Source organism: Homarus americanus, unplaced genomic scaffold, assembly GCF_018991925.1.
Source record: "Homarus americanus isolate GMGI-L3 unplaced genomic scaffold, GMGI_Hamer_2.0 scaffold367, whole genome shotgun sequence".
In the NCBI taxonomy this organism is placed as follows: Eukaryota; Metazoa; Arthropoda; class Malacostraca; order Decapoda; family Nephropidae; genus Homarus; species Homarus americanus.
In genome coordinates, this window is record NW_024743709.1 from 9,015,286 (window position 1) to 9,037,345 (window position 22,060).

Below are 22,060 nucleotides of genomic sequence, written 5' to 3' on the forward strand. Positions count from 1 at the left end.
CGAGGCACCCACCTCCTGCGTTATAGCTACTTCTTTTCTTCAAATTCTCTGGTACTTGCAGCAACAGTTGCTGCAACTTATCACTTTAGCCGTGCTGTCGTTCTGTTGTAATGGACCTTCTAATCTTATTAACTTCATTGGTATCCACCTCCCCTGTTGCGTTCTGAACTATTATGTGGTCCGTGAGGGCTGCCGTGAGCTTAACTGAGTTTTGATGTTCGGTGGCAGCAATCTCTTCTGGATTGGTCAATCCCATTCCTCCCAGTCTCTGTGGTAGTGCAAGAAGTGATCTTTCTGCTGGGGTTAAGTGAGGGTGTTTCACTAATTTGGGAATGAAATTGACGCTGATAGCTTTTTCCAGAGGTTGGAGCAGTACCCACCACCACCACCACCACCACTACCACCACCACTATTATCATTAACAACCACCACCATCATTACCATCAACAACCGCCACAACCACTATTACCAACCACCACCACCACCACCACCATCAACAACCACCACCATCACCATCAACAACCACCACCACCACCACTACCATCTTCAGGCTGGAGTTACGTATTTTAATTATTATTAAATCCAAAGAAATTAGGTTTTTGTAATTACCATATAATCCAAAGGGAGAGCATGGAGGGGGGGGGGGGGATTTACTGTTAAATCTCCCAGAACCGTAAGTTTATGAGGATTAATGACAGTGTATTCGTCTGTCTATTTGTCCGTCTATCTATTTGTCCGTCTATCTATGCGTCCGTCCATAATAGATACAGCTGCTAATCGATATAATGTAACATGTGTGGATGATTTATGTTGACTTTATGACACTGTAGTATAGTTAGTGTCTTTTTTGTAGAGCTACGGGCGTGTAGGTAAGAGGAGTAGTTTTGTAGTTAAGAGGTGTTTGGAGGTGGTGGGATGGAGGCAAGGTGTGGTATTGGTAATTATTGTTGTATCTCAGGTGTGAAGGTTTAAACGAGGGATTTATTTTGTTGTTTGAGTAATTTTTTGTGTGTGTGTTGATAGTCTGTGGGAAGGAGAAGGAAGTTTGTGATTTGGTTTTGTGGTTTTGTTTTGTGTTTGGAAATGTTTTTTGTATGCCAAATATTTTGTTTTAATTTGTATTTTATTTTTTCTTCTTATTTTATTTTATTTTATTTTTTGTTATTGATAATTGGTGATGGTTATTTTATGATATGTGTATTATAGTATTTATATAGGTTATTATCACCTTATCTCTCTCTCTCTCTCTCTCTCCCCTTTACCCTTCCTTACCTTTTTCATCTAAACACCTCTTTCACCCTCCCGCCACCCTCCCACCCTCCCCCTACCGCCCTCACACTCCTCCCCCCGCCCACTCACTCTTCCCACCGCCCACACACCGCCCACACTAACACGGTGGTGCTCGTGGTCTCCGGCAGGTTCACAGACGACCCGGGTGGTGTGTGTCAAGAGGAAGCGAGGTAACGAGGTACCCAGCAGCCACTGTAGGGTCCTGCCCAGGCCAGCCGAGGAGACCGTCCGCTGCAACCTACGGCCCTGCCCTGCCACGTGAGTGTGCGAGAGAGACCCTGCCCTGCCACGTGAGTGTGAGAGAGTGAGAGAGATACCCTACCCAGCGAAGTGAGTGTGAGAGAGATACCCTGCCCAGCCAAGTGCGTGTGAGAGACCCTGCCCAACCAAGCGAGTGTGAGAGAGATACCCTGCCCAGCCAAGTGAGTGCGTGTGAGAGAGGGAAACCCTGTCCAGTCACGAGAGAGAGAGAGAGAGAGAGAGAGAGAGAGAGAGAGAGAGCAGTAATAATAATGAGACTTCACTCAGTAATGGCATGGACATTGTAAATTGATAATTGTATACATCACAGGTGAGACATGTCAGGTAATGTTATACAGCAGGTGGCACTCTCGCCCTTATTACTATCACTAGCAGTAGTAATTATTGTGTCACTATCATCGCCAATGAAGATGACGCCACTTTCATTATCAACACTAATGCTGATAATAATAATAGCACCATCATCACTATCATCGTTACTGATGACAGTGTTGGCACTCTCACTGTCCTCTTCATTATCATTACCAAGAATTGTTTCACCATCCTCTTTTGGCCTTAATGTATCAGTACCATCAAAATCATTATCATCATCACCTTCATCGCCATTCTTGTTACCATCACTATCGCTCTCCTCTCCCTCAGTAACACTATCAATGAGTGTAATCACCATCATCATCATTACCGTCACCATTATTGTTATTGCTTTTATTATTATAATCACCATTACCTCTTCCCCTTTTGTGTCACCATTATTATCAACTATTGTATCGTCACCATCATTATCATCACCACATTTAACACTGCAGTCACCATCCATCATTATTTTCATTATTATTTATCACTGCCACCTTCATCATCATTATGTGAAGAACCTTTGATCACTGTCCGCCTGTGTTAACTCTCTCCCACGTTAACATTCATCTGTGTTGAATTCCTTTCATGGTAAAGTGCATTTGTGTTAACTTCTACATCACTGTATTTTTATGTTAATGTACGCCTGTGTTAACTCCCTCTCATGTTAATCTACGCCCATGTTAACAAGTTGTCGTGTGTGTGTGTGATGTGACAGGTGGGTGGCGGAGGAATGGGGGCCGTGCAGCGTGACGTGTGGGCTGGGCGTGCAGACCCGTGCCCTCACCTGCAAGATGAGGCTCTCCCCTGACCACTCCGTCGCGCAGCCAGAGGGAGCCTGTCTCACCACCCCAGACATCCCCAAGGCTCAGGTGAGGTCTCCAGGATACTGTGTTGGGGGAGCTGTGGGGAGGAGTAGGTAAGGACATTGCTGGGGAGAAAGAGGTAGGGACAGTGTTGGGGAGGAGGAGGAAGAGGTAGGGACAATGCTGGGGAGGAGGAGGAAGAGGTAGGGACAGTGCTGGGGAGGAGGAGGAGGAGGAAGAGGTAAGGACAGTGCTGGGGAGGAGGAAGAGGAAAGGACAGTGCTGGGGAGAAAGAGGTAGGGACAGTGCTGGGGAGGAAGAGGTAGGGACAGTGCTGGGGAGGAAGAGGTAAGGACAGTGCTGAGGAAGAGAAGAACAATTGTAAGGCTTAGTTGAAACAAGAATCTGGTAGAGTGTGTGTGTGTGTGTGTGCATGTGTGTCGTGAAGGTACAGTACAGTTTTGTGAACATACAGTATATTTTACTGTGGGAACTTAATAACATAAGATGCAGTAATATTACAAACAGTACAGCCGTGTGGAGGAACAGTACACTCATGATATACAACATGGTTAAGTTCCCCAGGTGAACAGATACAGTCAACCCGTAAACACAGCGACGAAGGTGAAGCGAGGAGGATACAGGAAGATTACAGTTACTCTGATTTATATACACATGACTGTACTATTATACGGTATTACTGTTAATATATTCTGTACTATGATAGCTATAATATGCCTCTATTACGAAGAAACATCAAGGTACTGTGAATATATTTTTTTACCACCTTGAGGGACCCCCTAAATCTTCTTTTACTTTATGCCTAATTTTTTCCTCTCTTCTCTGTAAATAAACTCCAGTAAAAGGTTCACAGTTCTGCTTCTGAGAAATTTATCTGACGACCATTTGACTTAGTGGCTTTATCAAGAAAGATATATTGCCAATTAACGTCATCACAGGTGCGTTTAATTATTCAGTACCTTGATGCGTATATGTAGGTCCCTGTCTCTTTTATGATTCTTATTTGCCCAGAGAACATACACACAAACACACTCATTCTAATGCTGGTGTTGATATATTGCTGAAGTTGATATATTTCCGGTGTTAATATAATTCTGGTGATAAGTTGATATAATTTTAATGTTAATATAATTCTGGTGTTCATATACGTAGTTATGGTGTTAATTTAATATAATTCTGGTGTAAATATAATTCTGATGCTAAGTTCAATATAATTCTGGTGTTAAGTTAGTGTAATTCTGGTGTTAAGTCAATATAATCTTTCTGTTAAGTCGATTCACTTCTTAGTATGAGTAATATAATTCTGATGATAATACGCCAACACCTTTATATTAAGTGAAAATAATTCCTGAATCTAATATAAATAATTCTTGAGTTAGTGTAATCCAGAAGCGAGTTAAGGTAATTCTAATGTTGAGTTAAGGTAATTCCAGCCTTATAACACTATAATTCTGGGTCGTCTGTGCTATAGAGGAAGATTATCACCTGAAGATTAGACACCACAGCTTATTTCACCTGTTGATTAAACACCTTAACACTAATTTGGGTATTTGGTTAGATTGGGGTTTTTGGTTTAGATTAAGTTAGTTTAAGTTAGGTTATGATAGATTAGGTTTGATTAAGTTAGGTTATGTTGGGTTAGATTAGGTTAGTTTAGGTTGGGTTATGTTAGGTTAAATTATGTTAAGTGATGTTAAGTTAAATTATGTTAGGTTATAGTAGGTTTAGTTAGGGTAGATTAGGTTATAGTAGGTTAGGATAGGTTAAGTTATACTTGTATTAGGTTCGGGTTAAGTTATATTAGGTTAGGTTTTGATAGGTTCGGTTAGGTTACCGTTAGGGTGGTTACTGTTCAGGTGGGGAGACTAATCCTCAGGTGATACCCCCCCAAGAAATATTATTATGGCCTGAGAAACCTTTGTACACACGAGAGGTGCTGAAGGTGCTCCGTCAGGTGATGATGGCCGCTAGTACCATTAACACGTTTTGCAAAAGATACAGATCAATCAGTGTGTCTTGCAGGTGTGCAACATTAATTAGCACGTCTCTGCAGGTGAGGTGCATCAATCACCCCTTTGACAGAGTCGCGTAAGGCTGAATATTAACGAGAAGCGGCGGCACATGTTATTTGTGGAGAGAAATGATTGTGAACGCCAGGACAGGTTGTTTAAAATAGCCCATGGAGATATAGTAATAATAGTAATAGTAATAATAATAAGAATGATCAACAAAAATAATGATGATGATAATACTACTTCTACTAACAATAATAATAATAATAATAATAATAATATTTACAGAATAAGTATATTAGGTGACCTCGGTGTAGAGAGCACTGAATTAATTGGTTCAGGTGTATAGACTAATTTAAGTTCTGACTCCTAAATATACTAATAGATAAACTGATCCGTCTGTACACTGTTTACCATTATATGTACTGGTTCAGATATACATAATACACTAGTAAACCTACTGCTTTAACTGTGTATCTACTAGAGAGAGAGACTTAGGTGTGCACGATACCAATAAGCGCATGGTTCCAGGTAAGCAAGATATTACCTTTTCCTTCACTCTCGTTGCAGGTGTGTGAGTTGGCGGCGTGCGACTCTGCCCCGACATGGCAGACGGGGGAGTGGGGGCAGTGTTCCGCCCAGTGTGGTCTCGGCACCCGTCACCGCTCCGTCACCTGCATCACTCCCATGGGCACCGTCCCAGACCATCTGTGTGATGCCCGAGACAAACCCAGCAACCAGGTTAGTGATCCCAGGAACACACACACACACACACACACGTAAGAAAACATCCGCAAACAAGGAAAAACACAGACACATAAAAAGTCATAAACACAAGCACTGTAAAACACACACTGAGATGAAAACTCACCATCGATTTAAAACACACACAAACATAAAAAACTCACACTCAGGCACAAATTACACACACACACACACACACACACACACACACACACAGTTGCATAAACACGTTGGCTGTTTCTTATACACACACAGTTGCATAAACAGACACAGTCATCCATTCATCCCCTTGAGAGACGACGTAACACCCACACGACCTCCGACTAATGGTGGGACACACGCACACACACACACACACACACACACACACGCACACGCACACACACACACTATTTTTTCCTAATATCTCACCTGACTATTACCTTCACCTTCATATCAATTAACCTTACCTGGATTGTCTGGATAATCATCAGTATTTACAAAAAAAAATGAATGGGTGTTTCGTGATCACACGTGCCTTCATAATTTCCTGACTTTCTTACACCCACTTGAAATTAGTAAGAAAGTTTAGTGACTGAGAGAGAGATTAATGTATGTAGTACATTGAAAATCAAAACCAGCCCAGAGTTCTTTATATTATACCAAACGTCGAGGGAGCTGTGATAGTGAGCTTGGTGATGATGGGTCCTGCAGGAGCTGTGTGATATGGGATCCTGTGCTACCGACACCTGGTTCTTCTCGGCGTGGGAGGACCGCTGCTCTGAGGAATGTGGCGACGGTGTGCAGCGGCGTCGTGTGCACTGTTCCGGCGACGCCCTCGACAACCAGGTGACAGAGTCATCGTGTGACCCCGAGCAGCGCCCCTCCACCACCAGGGCGTGCACCTCCGACCGTAGCTGTGGCGGCAAGTGGTTCACAGGTACGTGCTCCTCACCTGCCTCGTCTCCTACACTATCTTGACCAGAGACCGTCTAGCTTCATGTACATATATTTGTCGAGCCTTTTAAGGATGATGGTTTAATCTATATCTCTACAACAACAACAATTTAAATTATAACCTCCAGGGAATTAAACCAACGTCTTCTGGGGGCTATTTTAACATGTTTTCACAATGTAGATTATTTTTAGACATTAAATTTTCTTCTTGTTAAGGATAAATTTACTCACTGGATATTTTTTTCATGAGGAAATGTTAGTTATGACCTAAGCTGCATGGGTATAGGGCGTAATAATTGTGTCTGGAATATAGTGGAGGTGGTGGAAGCTTACCAGTAATGTCGTGGGCAGGTCCGTGGGGTGATTGTAACGCCGAGTGTGGGCCGGGGCGACGGTCGAGGTCCGTGGTGTGCGTGGTGTTCCGGGGCCGTTGGCGTGTCACTACGGATGTGTCTCAGTGTAAGGGCGATCCACGGCCAGACTCGACTGAGACGTGCACCCGTCCCTGCAGCCACGAATGGTACACGTCTGAGTGGTCACAGGTACGGTACTGATGGGTTATTGACAAAATGATATTCTCCTATCAGGTGACAGATACAAGATAATTAAATACCCATTGTTCCTGAACATATTATACCATAAAAACCTTGTTTACAGTAAGGTGACAGGAGATTCTCGCCACCTTATTGATGGATCAACTCTTGGACAAAAAAAAATGGTGGCGCTCTTCTGTTATTCTACCCAGCTCTGTATTTTTGTTTTGTTTTTAAGATTGGAAGTCATATCCTAATAAACAAAATTTGTATGTATGATTGACATCATTTTCGTGTGGTGTCCGTCAGTGCTCGGCGTCCTGTGCCAGCGGCGTCCAGCGGCGGGAGGTGAAGTGCCTGGATGAGCGTCAGATGCCGGCACTAGACTGTACTGCTGCCTCCAAACCTGACACCCGCCAGCCCTGCAACACCCAGTCCTGCCACCAGGGTCAGTCTGCTCCTCCCAGTCTTACTCTTACATTCTCTAAGCCTCTACCCTAAGGTGTATCGCCCCTGGGGACTGTACCCTTAGGTGTATCACCCCTGGGAACTGTACCCTTAGGTGTATCACCCCTGGGGACTGTACCCTTAGGTGTATCACCCCTCACTGTACCCTTAGGTGGGGAACTGTACCCTTAGGTGTATCACCCCTGGGGACTGTACCCTTAGGTGTATCACCCCTGGGGACTGTACCCTTAGGTGTATCACCCCTGGGGACTGTACCCTATACCCATGGGTGTATGTGTCACCCCTGGGGACTGTGCCATAGGTGTATCACCCTGGGGAACTGTGCCCTTAGGTGTGTCACCCCTGGGGACTTCTGCCCTTAGGTGCATCACCCTGGGGACTGTGCCCTTAGGTGTATCACCCTGGGGACTGTGCCATAGAGTGTATCACCTGGGACTGTGCCAGCAAGTGTATCACCCCTGGGGACTGTGCCCATGGGTGTATACTGAGACTGTGCCATGGGTGTGTCCCACAGGACTGTGCCATGGGTGTGTCACCCTGGGGACTGTACCATGGGTGTATCACCCCTGGGGACTGTGCCTGGGTGTATCACCCTGAGGACTGTACCCTTAGGTGTATGTCACCCCTGGGGACTGTACCCTTGGGTGTGTCTCTTGGGGACTGTGCCCTTGGGTGTATCACCCCTGGGGAATGTGCCATGGTGTATCACCCTGGGGACTGTGCCATGGGTGTGTCACCCCTGGGGACTGTGCCAGTGCCATCACCCTGGGGACTGTCACCCTAGATTAACATCACCCTGGGGACTCAACCTTATGGGTGTATCACCCTGGGGACTGTGCCAACAGGTGTAACCCTGGGGACTGTACCCATAGGTGTATCACCCCTGGGGACTGTGCCATGGGTGTATCACCCTGGGGTTGTGCCATGGGTGTCACCCCTGGGGGACTGGCACCCTTGGGTGTATCACCCCTGGGGACTGTGCCCATGGGTGTATATCACCCTGAGGGACTGTGCCCATGGGTGTATCACTGGGGACTGTGCCATGGGTGTGTACCCTGGGACTGTGCCACATAGGTGTAACACCCTGGGGACTGTGCCCTTGGGTATATCACCTGGGACTGTGTCCATGGGTGTATCACCCCTGGGGACTGTACCCTTAGGTGTATCACCCCTGGGGACTGTACCCTTAGGTGTATCACCCCTGGGGACTGTACCCTTAGGTGTATCACCCCTGGGGACTGTACCCTTAGGTGTATCACCCCTGGCGACTCTACCCTTAGTTGTATCACCCTTGGGGACTGTACCCTTAGTTGTATTACCCCTGGGGACTCTTCCCTTAGTTGTATTACCCCTGGGGATTGCACCCTTTGTTGTTTTACCCCTGGGGACTGTACCCTTAGCTGTATCAGCCCTGGGGACTGTACCCTTAGTTGTATTACCCCTGGGGATTGTACCCTTAGTTGTATCACCCCTGGGGACTGTATCCTTAGTTGTATTACCCCTGGGAACTGTACCCTTAATTGTATTACCTCCTGGGACTGTACCCTTAGTTGTATCACCTTGGGGACTGTACCCTTAGTTGTATTACCTCTGGGGACGGTACCCTTATTTGTATCACCCCTGGGGACTGTACCCTTATTTGTATCACCCTGGGACTGTACCCTTAGTTGCATCACTCCCCTGGGGATCAAAATTTAGGTGTGTATTACCCCTGGGGACTGTACCCTTAGTTGTATTATCTCTGGGACTGTACCCTTAGTTGTATCACCCGTGGGGCTGTCTCCTTAGTTGTATCAAATTTCTGGGACTGGTACCCCTTAGTCGTATTGTCTCTTTGGCGACTGTACCTCTTAGTTGTATTACCCTGGGGACTGTACCTTAGTTATATCATCCCTGGGACTGTACCCCTTATTAGACACCCTGGGGACTGTACCTTAGTTGTATCACCCTGGGAACTGTACCTTAGTTGTATTACCCCTGGGGACTGTACCCTTTAGTTGTATTACTTCTGGGGACTGTACTTAGTTGCATACCCCTGGGACTGTACTTAGTTAATCACCCCTGGGGACTGTACCCTTAGTTATATCACCCCTGGGTACTGTACCCTTAGTTATATTACCCCTGGGTACTGTACCCTTAGTTATATTACCCCTGGGTACTGTACCCTTAGTTATATTACCCCTGGGTACTGTACCCTTAGTTATATTACCCCTGGGTACTGTACCCTTAGTTAATCACCCCTGGGGACTGTACCCTTAGTTGTATCACCCCTGGGGACTGTACCCTTAGTTATATCACCCCGGGGACTGTACCCTTAGTTGTATCACCCCTGGGGACTTAGTTATATTACCCCTGGGTACTGTACCCTTAGTTATATTACCCCTGGGTACTGTACCCTTAGTTATATTACCCCTGGGTACTGTACCCTTAGTTATATTACCCCTGGGTACTGTACCCTTAGTTAATCACCCCTGGGGACTGTACCCTTAGTTGTATCACCCCTGGGGACTGTACCCTTAGTTATATCACCCCGGGGACTGTACCCTTAGTTGTATCACCCCTGGGGACTGTACCCTTAGTTGTATCACCCCTGGGGACTGTACCCTTAGTTATATCACCCCGGGGACTGTACCCTTAGTTGTATCACCCCTGGGGACTGTACCCTTAGTTGTATCACCCCTGGGGACTGTACCCTTAGTTGTATTACCCCTGGGGACTGTACCCGTAGTGAAGTGTCGTTATGTTTATTATTATTGCTGTTGTGGTATTTTATTCTTCTTGGTGCTTTTGTTGTTCTTTTTCATTCGTCTCCTCTCTTCCGTTTCTTCTTCACTTTTTCCAGGACCATTTTCTCATTCTCTGTCCATCTTGTAATATTGTATTCCCCCCTATTATATTCCTGATATTTTTTATGCATATCGTAACGTTTATCATCTTGTCTGTCTGTCTTTCACCCGTATTTCAATAAGGATGAGAAGTGGTGTTGGTGAGACGAGGTTGAGAGAACATGAGTCTCGCCTGGATGTCTCTGGCAACACTGTCAGCTAATGTTTACACTTGGTTTAGACCGTTGTCGAGGCAGCTCTAACTTACTGTACAGTATATTGGGTCTCATTTCCTGATACTGTTTACAACTTGCGTGTATGTTCAGTTGTTATTTCAGATTTGTTTGATTATGATGGTTCATTTGTGTGGGGTTTTATTTACAATTGAGAAAATTTTATATTTTGTATATTATCCATATATATTTTGGTCAAGGACGAGTCAGTTGTAATATAAATATAACGTTTTTTGCTCTGCATTTTTTCCTGTTCATTGTTCTCAAGTAAAGGTATTCTTACCTGGTTACAACTATATGATACAGGCTGCTGCTGCTGCTGCTGGCTGTACAAGATTAAAAAAAAAAAATCTCTCAAGGTCGGGTGTTAGTGAATGAAAAGTTAACACCTCAGTAACTCACAAGTCTCTTGCCATTTGAGTTTGAGATTGAGACTAAAAGAAAAGTCTTCTTGCCAGAATTTATAATATTAAGAGTTAAGATAGTGACACGAGTGTTGGCGGTGTTCCAGGTGCGGCCACACACACACACACACCTGCCCTCAAGGTGGAGTCAAGTTTCATTCATTCATTTGGAATTTATTGAGGTGTGTGTGTGTGTGTGTGTGTGTGTGTGTGTGTGTGTGGATCGTGAGAACTAGCAACTGAGAGGTATTAATACATCGTGAGGTAATATTTCTTAGTCATGATATCATTTAGTTATATACTGTATGTGTACTGTGTGTTCATAAGGGATGATTTATGGTAAGCTAAAGTAGCATTTAACCATAGATGATAGTTTGAATTAATGATTTACTTGTACCCATTGTTTTCCTTACTGCACAGAACAAGCTGACGAGAGCGTGAATAACTCCTCCACAAGAAACGACCTGCCACAGCTGCCCTCCGGCCTCCCCCCTGGCGACACCCCCGACCGCAAATCTTCAGGTAATGTGGCTCTTGAGGCCGGCTGGCGCCCCCCGCCCCAGTCACTGGAAGCTCCTAGTCCAGACTTCCGGTCTCCTGATGATATTCAGGACTATGACGAGGGCACAAATAGGGATACCGATTGGGATTGGGCCTCCAGAGGGGGCGATGAGGAGGAGGAGGAGGAGACCGAGCAGCCCTCCGACAGGTCTCCGCCTTCCCCAAGCATCAGGCGGCGGCGACCTGTCACCCCTGGGCGGCCATGGCGACCCGGGCTGTCCACAGGTTGGCCTGGAAGTTGCTGCAAGCTTATAATATCGCTGCTTGTCACTCTTTGAGATTAATTATTCCAATATTTTAGCTTACTGCTTGGGAACTATCAGAGACAGAGGCTTAGCTGCATACATTGTTAACACAGTGGCTGTTAATATGCTCTTCACCAGCACCAGAAGGAAGCTTAACTATGCTAGCAATATATGGATCTTATAAAACTGTATCATTTTGCTTATCTTGTGAGTGAGTCAGTTAGCTTGATGGTCTGCATCGGGAGGTTATGGCACCAGAGGCTTGATCGCTTGCACCTTAATAAGACTTAGCACAGGTGTGGAGGCTGTGTGGCAGTGTAGCCGGAGCTCCTCTCTTGTTAGCACACTGTGGGTCTGATTCTCTTTATTACTCTTATCCATTCCATTGGTTTTTTTTCTTATATTCATTAATAACATGAAAAGTTGTACAGGTGAACTGAAGGAAACTTTTACACAGTCGATGGTTTACTTTTCACAGGAATACAATTGTTACACAAAGTGGAATATTTTATGTTGTCATCCTTAGTGATCATATAGGGCGTAAATTAGAACCAGTTTTGTAAAGATTTATATGATTTTTGTGTTTTGTAAAAGTTGGACACGTCTGTTTAATTTAATATCAAATTTAACTAAAAAATCTTTCTTCAGTGAATGTTGAGGGGCCTGAATGTTAATGGTTAAAGAGTAATAACTATGGAAGTGTATAAAGCTTTGTGTGTGGGTTCTGGCTTTCCACTTGATGTGTTCTGGCACAGCCTTGTTCTTTCTGTCAGCTGGGTCTTCTTCAGCCTTGGTTCAGTGTCACCAGACGCTCTTAATGACAATACTGAAATACCTGGAATAATTTCTTCTTCCCCTCTGAACTGCACTGATAACCACCTCCCTCTTGTTCCAGGTTCCTGCATCGACAGAATGAAGAATTGCCACCTGGTGTACAAGGCTCGTCTGTGTCGCCTCAAGTACTACAACAAACTCTGTTGTGACACTTGTACCAAGAACCAGTGAGTTCTTAGTCATTATCGTAAGAGAGAGTGAGTGTTACTGCCAAGTGCCAGTGACCACTCTGTTGTGACACTTGCACCAAGAACCAGTGAGTTCTTAAGTCATTATACCTCAAGAGAGAGGGAGGGAGTGAGTGGTACGACGAGCGACCTGTGCTGGAGGAACTGTACTGAAGAAGAGGAGAACACTGGTCCTCAGTGCGCTGGTCGAGGAGGTGGGACCATCATATACAGGGTAGACTGTGGTGTCAGCAAGCCCCAATTTGCTTTCACAGTGAACAATATTACCGGAGATCGATAAAATGACTTGCGTAGGGGAGGTAATGTTCGCCCCGTATAAGCAAGACGTAGTCACTCCTTGTCGCCCTGCCACTGTCTGGTCCTACCCTCACCTCAGCCTCCGAGTTTGGTAAAGTTTTCCCTGCGGTTGTTTGATAAGGACTGTGACGTCACAGTTTGGTGCAAGCAGACTGACATTTCATTTCTACTCTCATTTTGTCATCCGAGCCTGCTTGAACCTTCATGTTATAAAATATAGACTTAGGTGTATAACACTGATGATAAGAAAGATGGGAGTATGATGATGGATAGTCATGAACTGAAGAAAGAATCCTTGTATATAAGTTTTGCTTAGCATAAGAGGAAGTTAAAGCACCCATCTTAACAACCAATACAGACTTTCTACGTAAAGTATGTAAATACTTACACTATTACTGTAGAGCAGAGTAACATTGTTCAGCTATAGTCAGTAGTCATAGAGAACGGAGCAGAGGTGGCACAGTGCCAGGGGGCACAACTGTAGTTTATATCACGCACGTTCTCTGCATCTTGAAGCACTGCCAGGACTGTTATTTTAATTTCACGCTGAAAAGCTGTGTATTTCATAGTAATAATTATTCATATATAACGCATATATCATTATTTTTATCTAAAATTTCATGAAAACTAAAAATATATTTTTTGTGTTTTCACTAAGAAAATTTATCTGGATCCATTGTGTGTCAAGGCCGTCAGGTTTACGTATTTGGAGTGCAGCTGCTGTGTCAGGCTGTCACCCTCATCTCAATCTAACAATTGATTTCCATTTGCTTACTTGATCACAGTAACTTTAAGTAAACTTGCATTAACTTAAAATTCAGATGAAGTAAATGAATTCTTCAAATTATTGTCAGTTAAATATAATCAATGATTTTTTGGATGATAATTTTGTTCATGTGATATAATTATGAGGTTTAGGACGTAACCTAACACCAGGTGGGCTTCAACAACCCGTAGGGAAACTAATGACCTCAAATAACCTAAAACTCAGTGTAATATGCCACAATTTGAGTTTATTTATTAATCACGTATGACCTGGAGTACGTGTTGTGTTCACGTTCTCGCCGACAGCTTTTCCGTATTAATTTTTATCTGTCTGTGTAGTAAAAATTGTCCCACCTTTGTCTACTTGGGATCATATGAACTGACATTTAGTTTTAATGATATATCACATACCAGACAAGGTTGTGTTGTGTGGTGGGTGTGTTGTGTGCTCTAGACAAGACACACCATGGAGGTAACACTAATGGGTGTGTTGTGTGCTCTGGACAAGACACACACCCTGATGGTAACACTAGTGGGTGTGTTGTGTGCTCTGGACAAGACACACACCCTGATGGTAACACTAGTGGGTGTGTTGTGTGCTCTGGACAAGACACACACCCTGATGGTAACACTAGTGGGTGTGTTGTGTGCTCTGGACAAGACACACACCCTGATGGTAACACTAGTGGGTGTGTTGTGTGCTCTGGACAAGACACACACCCTGATGGTAACACTAGTGGGTGTGTTGTGTGCTCTGGACAAGACACACACCCTGATGGTAACACTAGTGGGTGTGTTGTGTGCTCTGGACAAGACACACCGTGCAGGGTAATACAGCATGACTGTCACTTCCAAGGCTCCTTACTCTGCTCTGTTGTATGTAACAGAAGAACATATTATGTGTATATATTTTAAACGTAGCTTGGCATGGTGAATATAGACAACAATGTAATAGTTTGTAAGACATGCAAGAATAAGACTACTTAAAAACATATATATTAGTGTGAAGGTAAAAAAGTTGCAAGAGGAAGTTTGTTAAAGGCTTACTCACAGGTAACTCACAGGTGACTTATAAGTGTGAGGATGAAGTACGTGACCTTATAATGCGACACTCACACCTGCCTCAACCACAAGACGTACACACATCTCTAGCTGGACCTGACACTCTTTTCTGATAATTATTTGCAAACTGCTGAAATCTCTGATGTTGCGAGGCGCTCACATCCACACCTTGAGAGAGAGATTGGTATGTACCTGTATGTCTTTGTCTTTCTCAAAACCTCGGTATTAAGTGTTTTTTTTCGTAGACGGAAAAATTACTTGTTCCTTAATGACTACGGGCAAAAAAATATATGAATAGTTTGAGAAGGGGTTGTTGGTGGATAATATATATATATATTTTTTTCAAATTAAAGTTAATTTGAATTACTCAGAATGGATTAAGGTTATTTTAAATTTCCAGAAGTAGGTGGTGAGTGTACAGTGTGGCTCTCTCTCCCTTGTGTCAGGGTCTGGCCATTAGGGTTAAACAGTGTGTAGGGAGTTTGATAGTTCCTAGGAGTACCGCTTGCTGGAGGGGTGGTCGCACACACACACCTCAGCTGTCTTGTCAGTGATGTACAGAATCTTATAACTCAACTCTTCCTTTCCTGGCGTCTGTATTTTCAGATAACTTTCCAAACTGTGTTGAGTCTCAGTCTGGGAGAATTTGCTAATTTATTTACACTTCTATTAATTAACTTTGCCTGGTGCGGTAGGAGAGACTTTCAGCTGAATTAAGCCATTACCAGATAAACTGTACTGTGACCAATGTCTTGTCATTATATTATACATTTACGAATTAATTTTTCAAGAATTTTAGATTTGTTTGTATCTTATTACTCAAAACACTGCTGTAAGATACAGTTGTAGCCACGAGGGTGTGTCGTTAAGGGCTACAGTGTTGTGTCGCAGCTGGCAGATGATCGCCCATGGGAGCTCACTTACCAAAGATGTTTGTTTCTTTATTGCCCCGCGAGGAGTCACGTTTTTTGTTTGTGCTGGACCGTTGTGATGGTGACGCCGGCACTCACCCTCATACCGAGTGTAAGGTGACGGTGACGCCGGCATCCTCTCTCATACTGAGTGTAAGGTGACGGTGACGCCGGCATCCTCTCCTCATACTGCCTGTGGTGACTCTCTTGTTTATTGTACATAAGAGAAGCCAGACAAGAAGTATATATGGAAGCCTTCAAAAAGTGAACGTGAAAACATACAAGGTGTTGAACCACCTCTTAAAGATTTTTCTCAGTCGCCAGATGTTTGAATTTCCGTCCAGTTTAGATGCAAAATTCAACATACCGGTGGCCGAGGAACATACATTTCACACTGCGTCTCCAAAAGAGAAGAAAAAATTATATTTATACTTTGGGAATGATTTTCGTCTCCAAGACAGCACTGGAATCAAGGAGAAAGTTTGTACATGTTTACACTGTTGATACTAACACTCGACTATGTTGCTGTGCTTGGGCAGTCTTCCACTTGTACTCCTTCCACTCAGGGTCTCCTCTACTGGGCCCTTCTGCCCTGGTCTTGTCTCGTGCTTGTACTGTCTTCCAGCTGGTTTCATGATCAAATATCTCCTGTGGGGGGAACATGGTATTGGGGTTGGCAGCATGGTTATTGTCCAACTCGATATCCCAGGTTAAGAGACTAAGAGGCTGGCTGGAGTGTGAGTTAACGATAGGTCTCGGATACCTAGGGCCTCAGACTCTTCAGCCACTCATCCTGGGGTACACCGCCTTACACTGGTGGAAAACGGCATTCGGTGGATATATATTTTGATATATCACAGTTCTCCTCATAATCTTGCTCTCTTTCGCCTTTTCTTGTTTTTATCTTCTCTGTTTCTGGATTACATGTGATGAATTTTAGAGTAATTATATGGGCTACTACTGTAAATATTGCTGTATAATAAATGTGTATACAAATTTTTGTTTCTTTACTCCCACAAGAGAGAAGAAATGGACAACTACTGATGTTGTTGGAAACAAGATTAAGTTGTTTGTTATATCCCCAGTAACAGCAAAGGCACATACACGGACAAAATCGGTACGTTCACAAACTTGGACGAGAAGATCCGTTGGTAAGTTATGATAATGTGGAAAATACACAAAATATTACTATAAAGACCTGGAGTACTTACATCCTCTTCCACAGGATAACATCTATACACATTTTACGTTTTCTCGTTTTTTTTTTATTTGTAGTAAGTTTAGTCTTACAATACATTCATACAAACTCACTTTATGCAAACAACTCGGTTATGTTGACTTCCGAAGTTTGGAGCGAGAAAGTTGGACTGAGGCTGTTGCTATATTGGGCTGAGTTACTTCCTGCAAGTGTCGACGGGGAGAGACCAGCAACTGCCTACCAACACATTAGCGACAGGTAAGACACTTCTTTATTGGTGCAGGTAAATACAGATCATCGACATATCACCCAATATCTCAAGATGATTCAAAACGACAAAAATGGCGATGGGATAATTTTTGAAAGTGGTCAAGGTAAGTTTTCCCAATTCCTCGAAAATTACAAATGTAACCCAATAATAAAAACCCCAAATTCAGAGAAAATATCCACAACGATCTTAATGCAGCTTTGGCAAAAAAGTAAATACAATTCCAAGTCTTTCCTACAACATTTGGAGCCCAAGCAAATTATCCCCAAACCTTGAATTTTATCGCCTTTTATTACAAGTAATAATAATTTCGACAACATAGAGACTAGTATTACAAAATCTCGGTAAAATATTCACAATCCACAACTATCACAATGCTCCATGCATGTACTCAAGTCACTCGGGTATTTTTTGTTTTCTCGGAATATGATCACATTCGTCAACAAACTATGAGAATATAACGTGTTACTTCCTCCACTCGAGTTAAAGTTCCGTAAAATCTTGAACACGTATCAACAGTTTATATACTAACACATTAAAGAAAATCAAGGCCATATGCTCATTCTCTTGGTAATGCGTCGCAATCTCTAAAAAAAAAAAAAATAAAATAAAATAAATCTAGTATCCACAAAACCTGAGTACAGTACAGCACTCGTCGTGTCCACACTCAGGGACCCCAAGAGACGGGGTCGAGCAGTTCAGGAGTGTTATCATAAGTTTTTTTCCCCCCAAAATGAAGAGGAGTAACAAGTTGCAACCACTCACTGCACTTGAATATCGTATTTTTGCTTAATTAAATAACAATAATATTTCATTAACTTCAACTGAATTGTCATTTGAGTAATAAGGAGTAATCCCACTGACAATGGTAACGATCATTAATCTCAAACATTCCTATACTTAGATAATTCAAAAGAGACATGGAACATAGAACGTATTTGTAGGCCAATGTATAATGAATGGGTAAGACAAACTTTTTTATTACTTTAAATGGCTGTTGTAGAAAATACTTTATCCTTTCGAGAAAAATTAGTACCCCAGCTCTCTCTGAACTACTCTGTGTCTGCGCATGCGTAGCTCAGTCTGTTCATTTGTTCACCAGTCACCGACTTACCTGTGTCAGGTGTGTGTCTGTGTCCATTGTTCCCACGAAAATTTGGTGAGTAATTTTGCTGTTTTACGACGATATTAATGTTTATTGTTGTTCTTGGTTTATCATAAGTTAATGTTCCGTAATTGTTTCCTTGTTTGTGATTATTATAAACGGCTGAAGTTGTTAGAGGCTTTGTTTACATGATAATTTGGCGAGTAGTCAGTAATCACCCCCCCCTCCGCCAAGTGCTCCTCCCGAACACAGTAACAAGATCACTAGATTACAAGATGTTGTAACCGCTAGATTAAGGTTAGGATATAAGTACCTCTGGCAGTATGTTCCTCAAGCAGATGTAAACAAAACTAAATGTAAAGTGTGTGGCCATACATATGGCCACACACTTGAACACTACGTCCTCGACTGTGTGAAGATAGAACCTTTTAGGGACAGGTCCAAGCACACTGTGTGTGAAATGGCACAACACTTCATCTCTAATGGCAAGATAGCCGACATATTAAGATTGTATCCACTTTTTTGCACTCAGTAACTATATCAGTTCTCATGTACAGAACCAAATACACAATGTGCTTGAATACCTCCCACGTAAATGTGAATAACAAAGTGTGAGGCCAGACATACTGCCTCACACGCCTGTACTCACGCATTTGTGAATAAGTTACCCTTTATGTATAGAACTAAACAAATAATGTAAATGAAATACTGTGTAACTTTCGGTGCCATAATATCCTGACAACCGGGGTTAATTATTATGACCCTTTGTAAACCCTACTCTGTAATCCTTTTGCGCTACCGCTCACAGGATGAGTGTGGGGTGCACAATAAAGTAGCCGCTGCAAGCGGCAAAGTCAAAATAAAAAATCAATCCTCCCGAACATCAGACGTTACACACAATTTTGTTCCGTTGAACGATTTCACCGATAGGACACAAGGGTTTGGGGACTTAATTCACGGGTTACATTGTACAGGAGTGAGCAGTTACCGTACTTTGACAGCACTGATAGAAACTAATGGTAATTAGTAAACATAAATTTACCTGGAAACAAAGACCGCGGACGCTCCTGTATAGCAGACGATGTGAACGCCACGGGAGATCCGACGGGTCCATAATTACGGTAAATAATTTATTTCTTCGTCCACAAAGCGCGTAGAGACGTGAAATTACTGCTTTATGTTCAGTGTTCGCTTTTTTTTACCCCGTTATTTCCTTTTCCTTTCATGTCCTGCCTACAAACAAGTAATTTATGATCGAAGGATATGTATGGCAAGTGTATCTGACAGCATTTTTTTGGTCAATTCAGGATAATAGCCAGGTTGCGGTTAGGTTGGGTTAGGTTAGGTAGTGAATTCATAGTAAAGCACCTGTCTTTTTCTCGCTGTTATGTATTTTGTAATGTTTAGACATTTCTAAGATTTCATTACCAGATATGGCTGAACAGGTTGAAGTGCTGTGCTGACATTGTGATAGATTATTTTACGTAAATTGCCGAGTTTCATCAGAAAAATAGTGATGTAATTTAATTTTTTTAGAAAACACGGTGTATTACTGAACAACGTTACTTATCCAAAGTGTAATAATCAATGTACACTGCGTGGAAAACAACACATTTGGCCTGATTCTTCTTCAGATTAAGGTAAGATGTGGGGGCATGAACAAAGGTTAGGTGAGGTTAGTTTTTGTTGTTGCTTTTTTATACGCTTTTTCCTATGTTTGTTTTTATGTTTTGAACGATTTTTGCCTTGTTCTCCATTGGAAATCGCCTGTTTCTGTGATTTACCCAGCAAAAAACTCCATTTTTCCAACAACCTCCCTTAAGATTGTTATTAAAAAAAAAAAAAAGTTATCTCCGGCGGAAATGAATATCAAATTTGTTCGAAAATCATAAAAAAAAACTATTGGAAAACCATATTTTTAATATCCAAAGAAAAAGCGGGGTTTTTCTATAAATTTACTGGTAGGTTAGGTCAGGTCAGGTCAGGTCAGGTCGGTTAGCACCAGAAGCGAAAGTCAGATTCGTTCGAATCACAAGAAGAACCAAAGTAAAAACGTATTTCTTATGGAAAAATCGAAACCTGGCTACTGTCATAAATCGACCGTTTTTTTTTTTTACTGTGTAGAACTGTAGATCTTTTGTGGGTAAAAATAATGCGGTAATGCTTGAGAACGATAGTGCGCCTGAACCACCAACTATTGGACACTTCCATGGAAAATATTTGGTTTCTCACTTAATGAGACCGACAAAAATGGACAAGGAATATGTTTTGCTCAATATCAGTTTTGCTCTGTAGTCAACCACGGCGTCTTTTTTTTTACGTTTAGGACTGTTTTTTGGTTCATTTTCTAGACAGGATGGTTTTTTTTTAATGGCTCGTTTGTTTTATGAACAGATATTCCATGTGTAGCGTTCTCGGACGTCCCTTGTATATAATGCGCAAAAGTCGAGATTATTTTATTGTTTCGTCAACATGGTTACCAAAAAAAAAAATGGAATTGAATTAAAATTTATGGAGACATTAATATCATGATCCTGAACATGAAAATGGAAGCGATAATGAACAAACCTAACAGAACCTGACCTGACCTAACCTTACCTTACTTAACCTTACCTAACCTCACCTAACTTCTATTTTCGTGTACAGTATCATGTTACTAGTGTCTCCGCAAAGTTTGATTTAATTCCATTATTTTTTTCTGGTGTTATTAGTTTTGGCAAAATAATCTAGCCTTTTGCACATGGGCATTATATACAAGGGGCCCTCTGAGTATGGGGGACGTCTGGGAATGCTACACCGGACCTTGGTGACGGATTCCACCAGAAACGCCTGGCAATTGCTAACATTCCCGAAACACTTGATACTGCTACATAATACAATTTATCGTTCATAAAATGAACCTAACTTAACCTGCCCGACGTACAGGTCTGCGTGAATCTAAAAAAAATTCCTCTAGCCCACTGGGTTAGTAAATTTTTAACTACGAGCTCACCGAAATTCCCACTATCCCGTAATTGTTTTCGAAATGTGAGAATATCTTGTAAAAACGTAGTGACACAAACAAATGTTGCTGCACAGAATGAATACACTGTAAATCTTATTGGATCATATAAAATGCTTCATGACTGACCCACCTACGCTTGTGGTGGTGGAGTTCATCAGTAGTGTGTGTGTGTGGTGTAACACGAATGATGCAATTCGTGCACTCTCTTCCCGTGATGATTACCATCACCATCGTTTGAATTAAATTACCTAAAATCTTACCATTTTTCTATGGCTGAATGCGTATTGAACTGTTAAAACTTGGGCTATCAACTGAGGAGTCAAACGTATGCAAACGCTCCCGTCATGATTCGTAAAGCAGGTTTTTGTTTAATTTTGATACATTCTCCCTTTATTCATTGCTAGTGTTAAATAATAAATTACTGCATGTCCACTCGCCACCTTTTCTTACGTGTTGATGGTGCCTCCCTGGGTGAGTCCGCTGACGAGTTGTAAACAATATGCAGGCATTCTCGTGTGTGTGTGTGTGTGTGTATATATATATATATATATATATATATATATATATATATATATATATATATATATATATATATATATATATATATATATATATATATATATTTATTTATATTTTACCGATTATTATAGTTTTTAATAGTTCTATAGAGAAATTGGGGGTAAATTAGAGATGTGTTTAGTATAAATTGTTTAATATAAAACCTTTCAAAATTGTATA

The 22,060-nt window shown here is 42.3% G+C and overlaps 1 protein-coding gene across 1 annotated transcript in view; it reads left to right on the top strand.

Annotated features, from left to right (window-relative positions):
• Positions 1 to 16,743, top strand: part of LOC121877416 (ADAMTS-like protein 4) — a 53,963-nt gene extending 37,220 nt beyond the window's left edge. Inside the window, exons 9-16 of the mRNA XM_042383174.1 lie at positions 1,419 to 1,548; positions 2,621 to 2,774; positions 5,312 to 5,482; positions 6,179 to 6,404; positions 6,773 to 6,963; positions 7,264 to 7,402; positions 11,305 to 11,670; positions 12,586 to 16,743. Of these exons, the coding sequence (XP_042239108.1) occupies positions 1,419 to 1,548; positions 2,621 to 2,774; positions 5,312 to 5,482; positions 6,179 to 6,404; positions 6,773 to 6,963; positions 7,264 to 7,402; positions 11,305 to 11,670; positions 12,586 to 12,695 (1,487 nt within the window). The 3' untranslated portion in view covers positions 12,696 to 16,743. The remainder of the gene's footprint in view (positions 1 to 1,418; positions 1,549 to 2,620; positions 2,775 to 5,311; positions 5,483 to 6,178; positions 6,405 to 6,772; positions 6,964 to 7,263; positions 7,403 to 11,304; positions 11,671 to 12,585) is intronic.
• Positions 16,744 to 22,060: the final 5,317 nt, after the last annotated feature.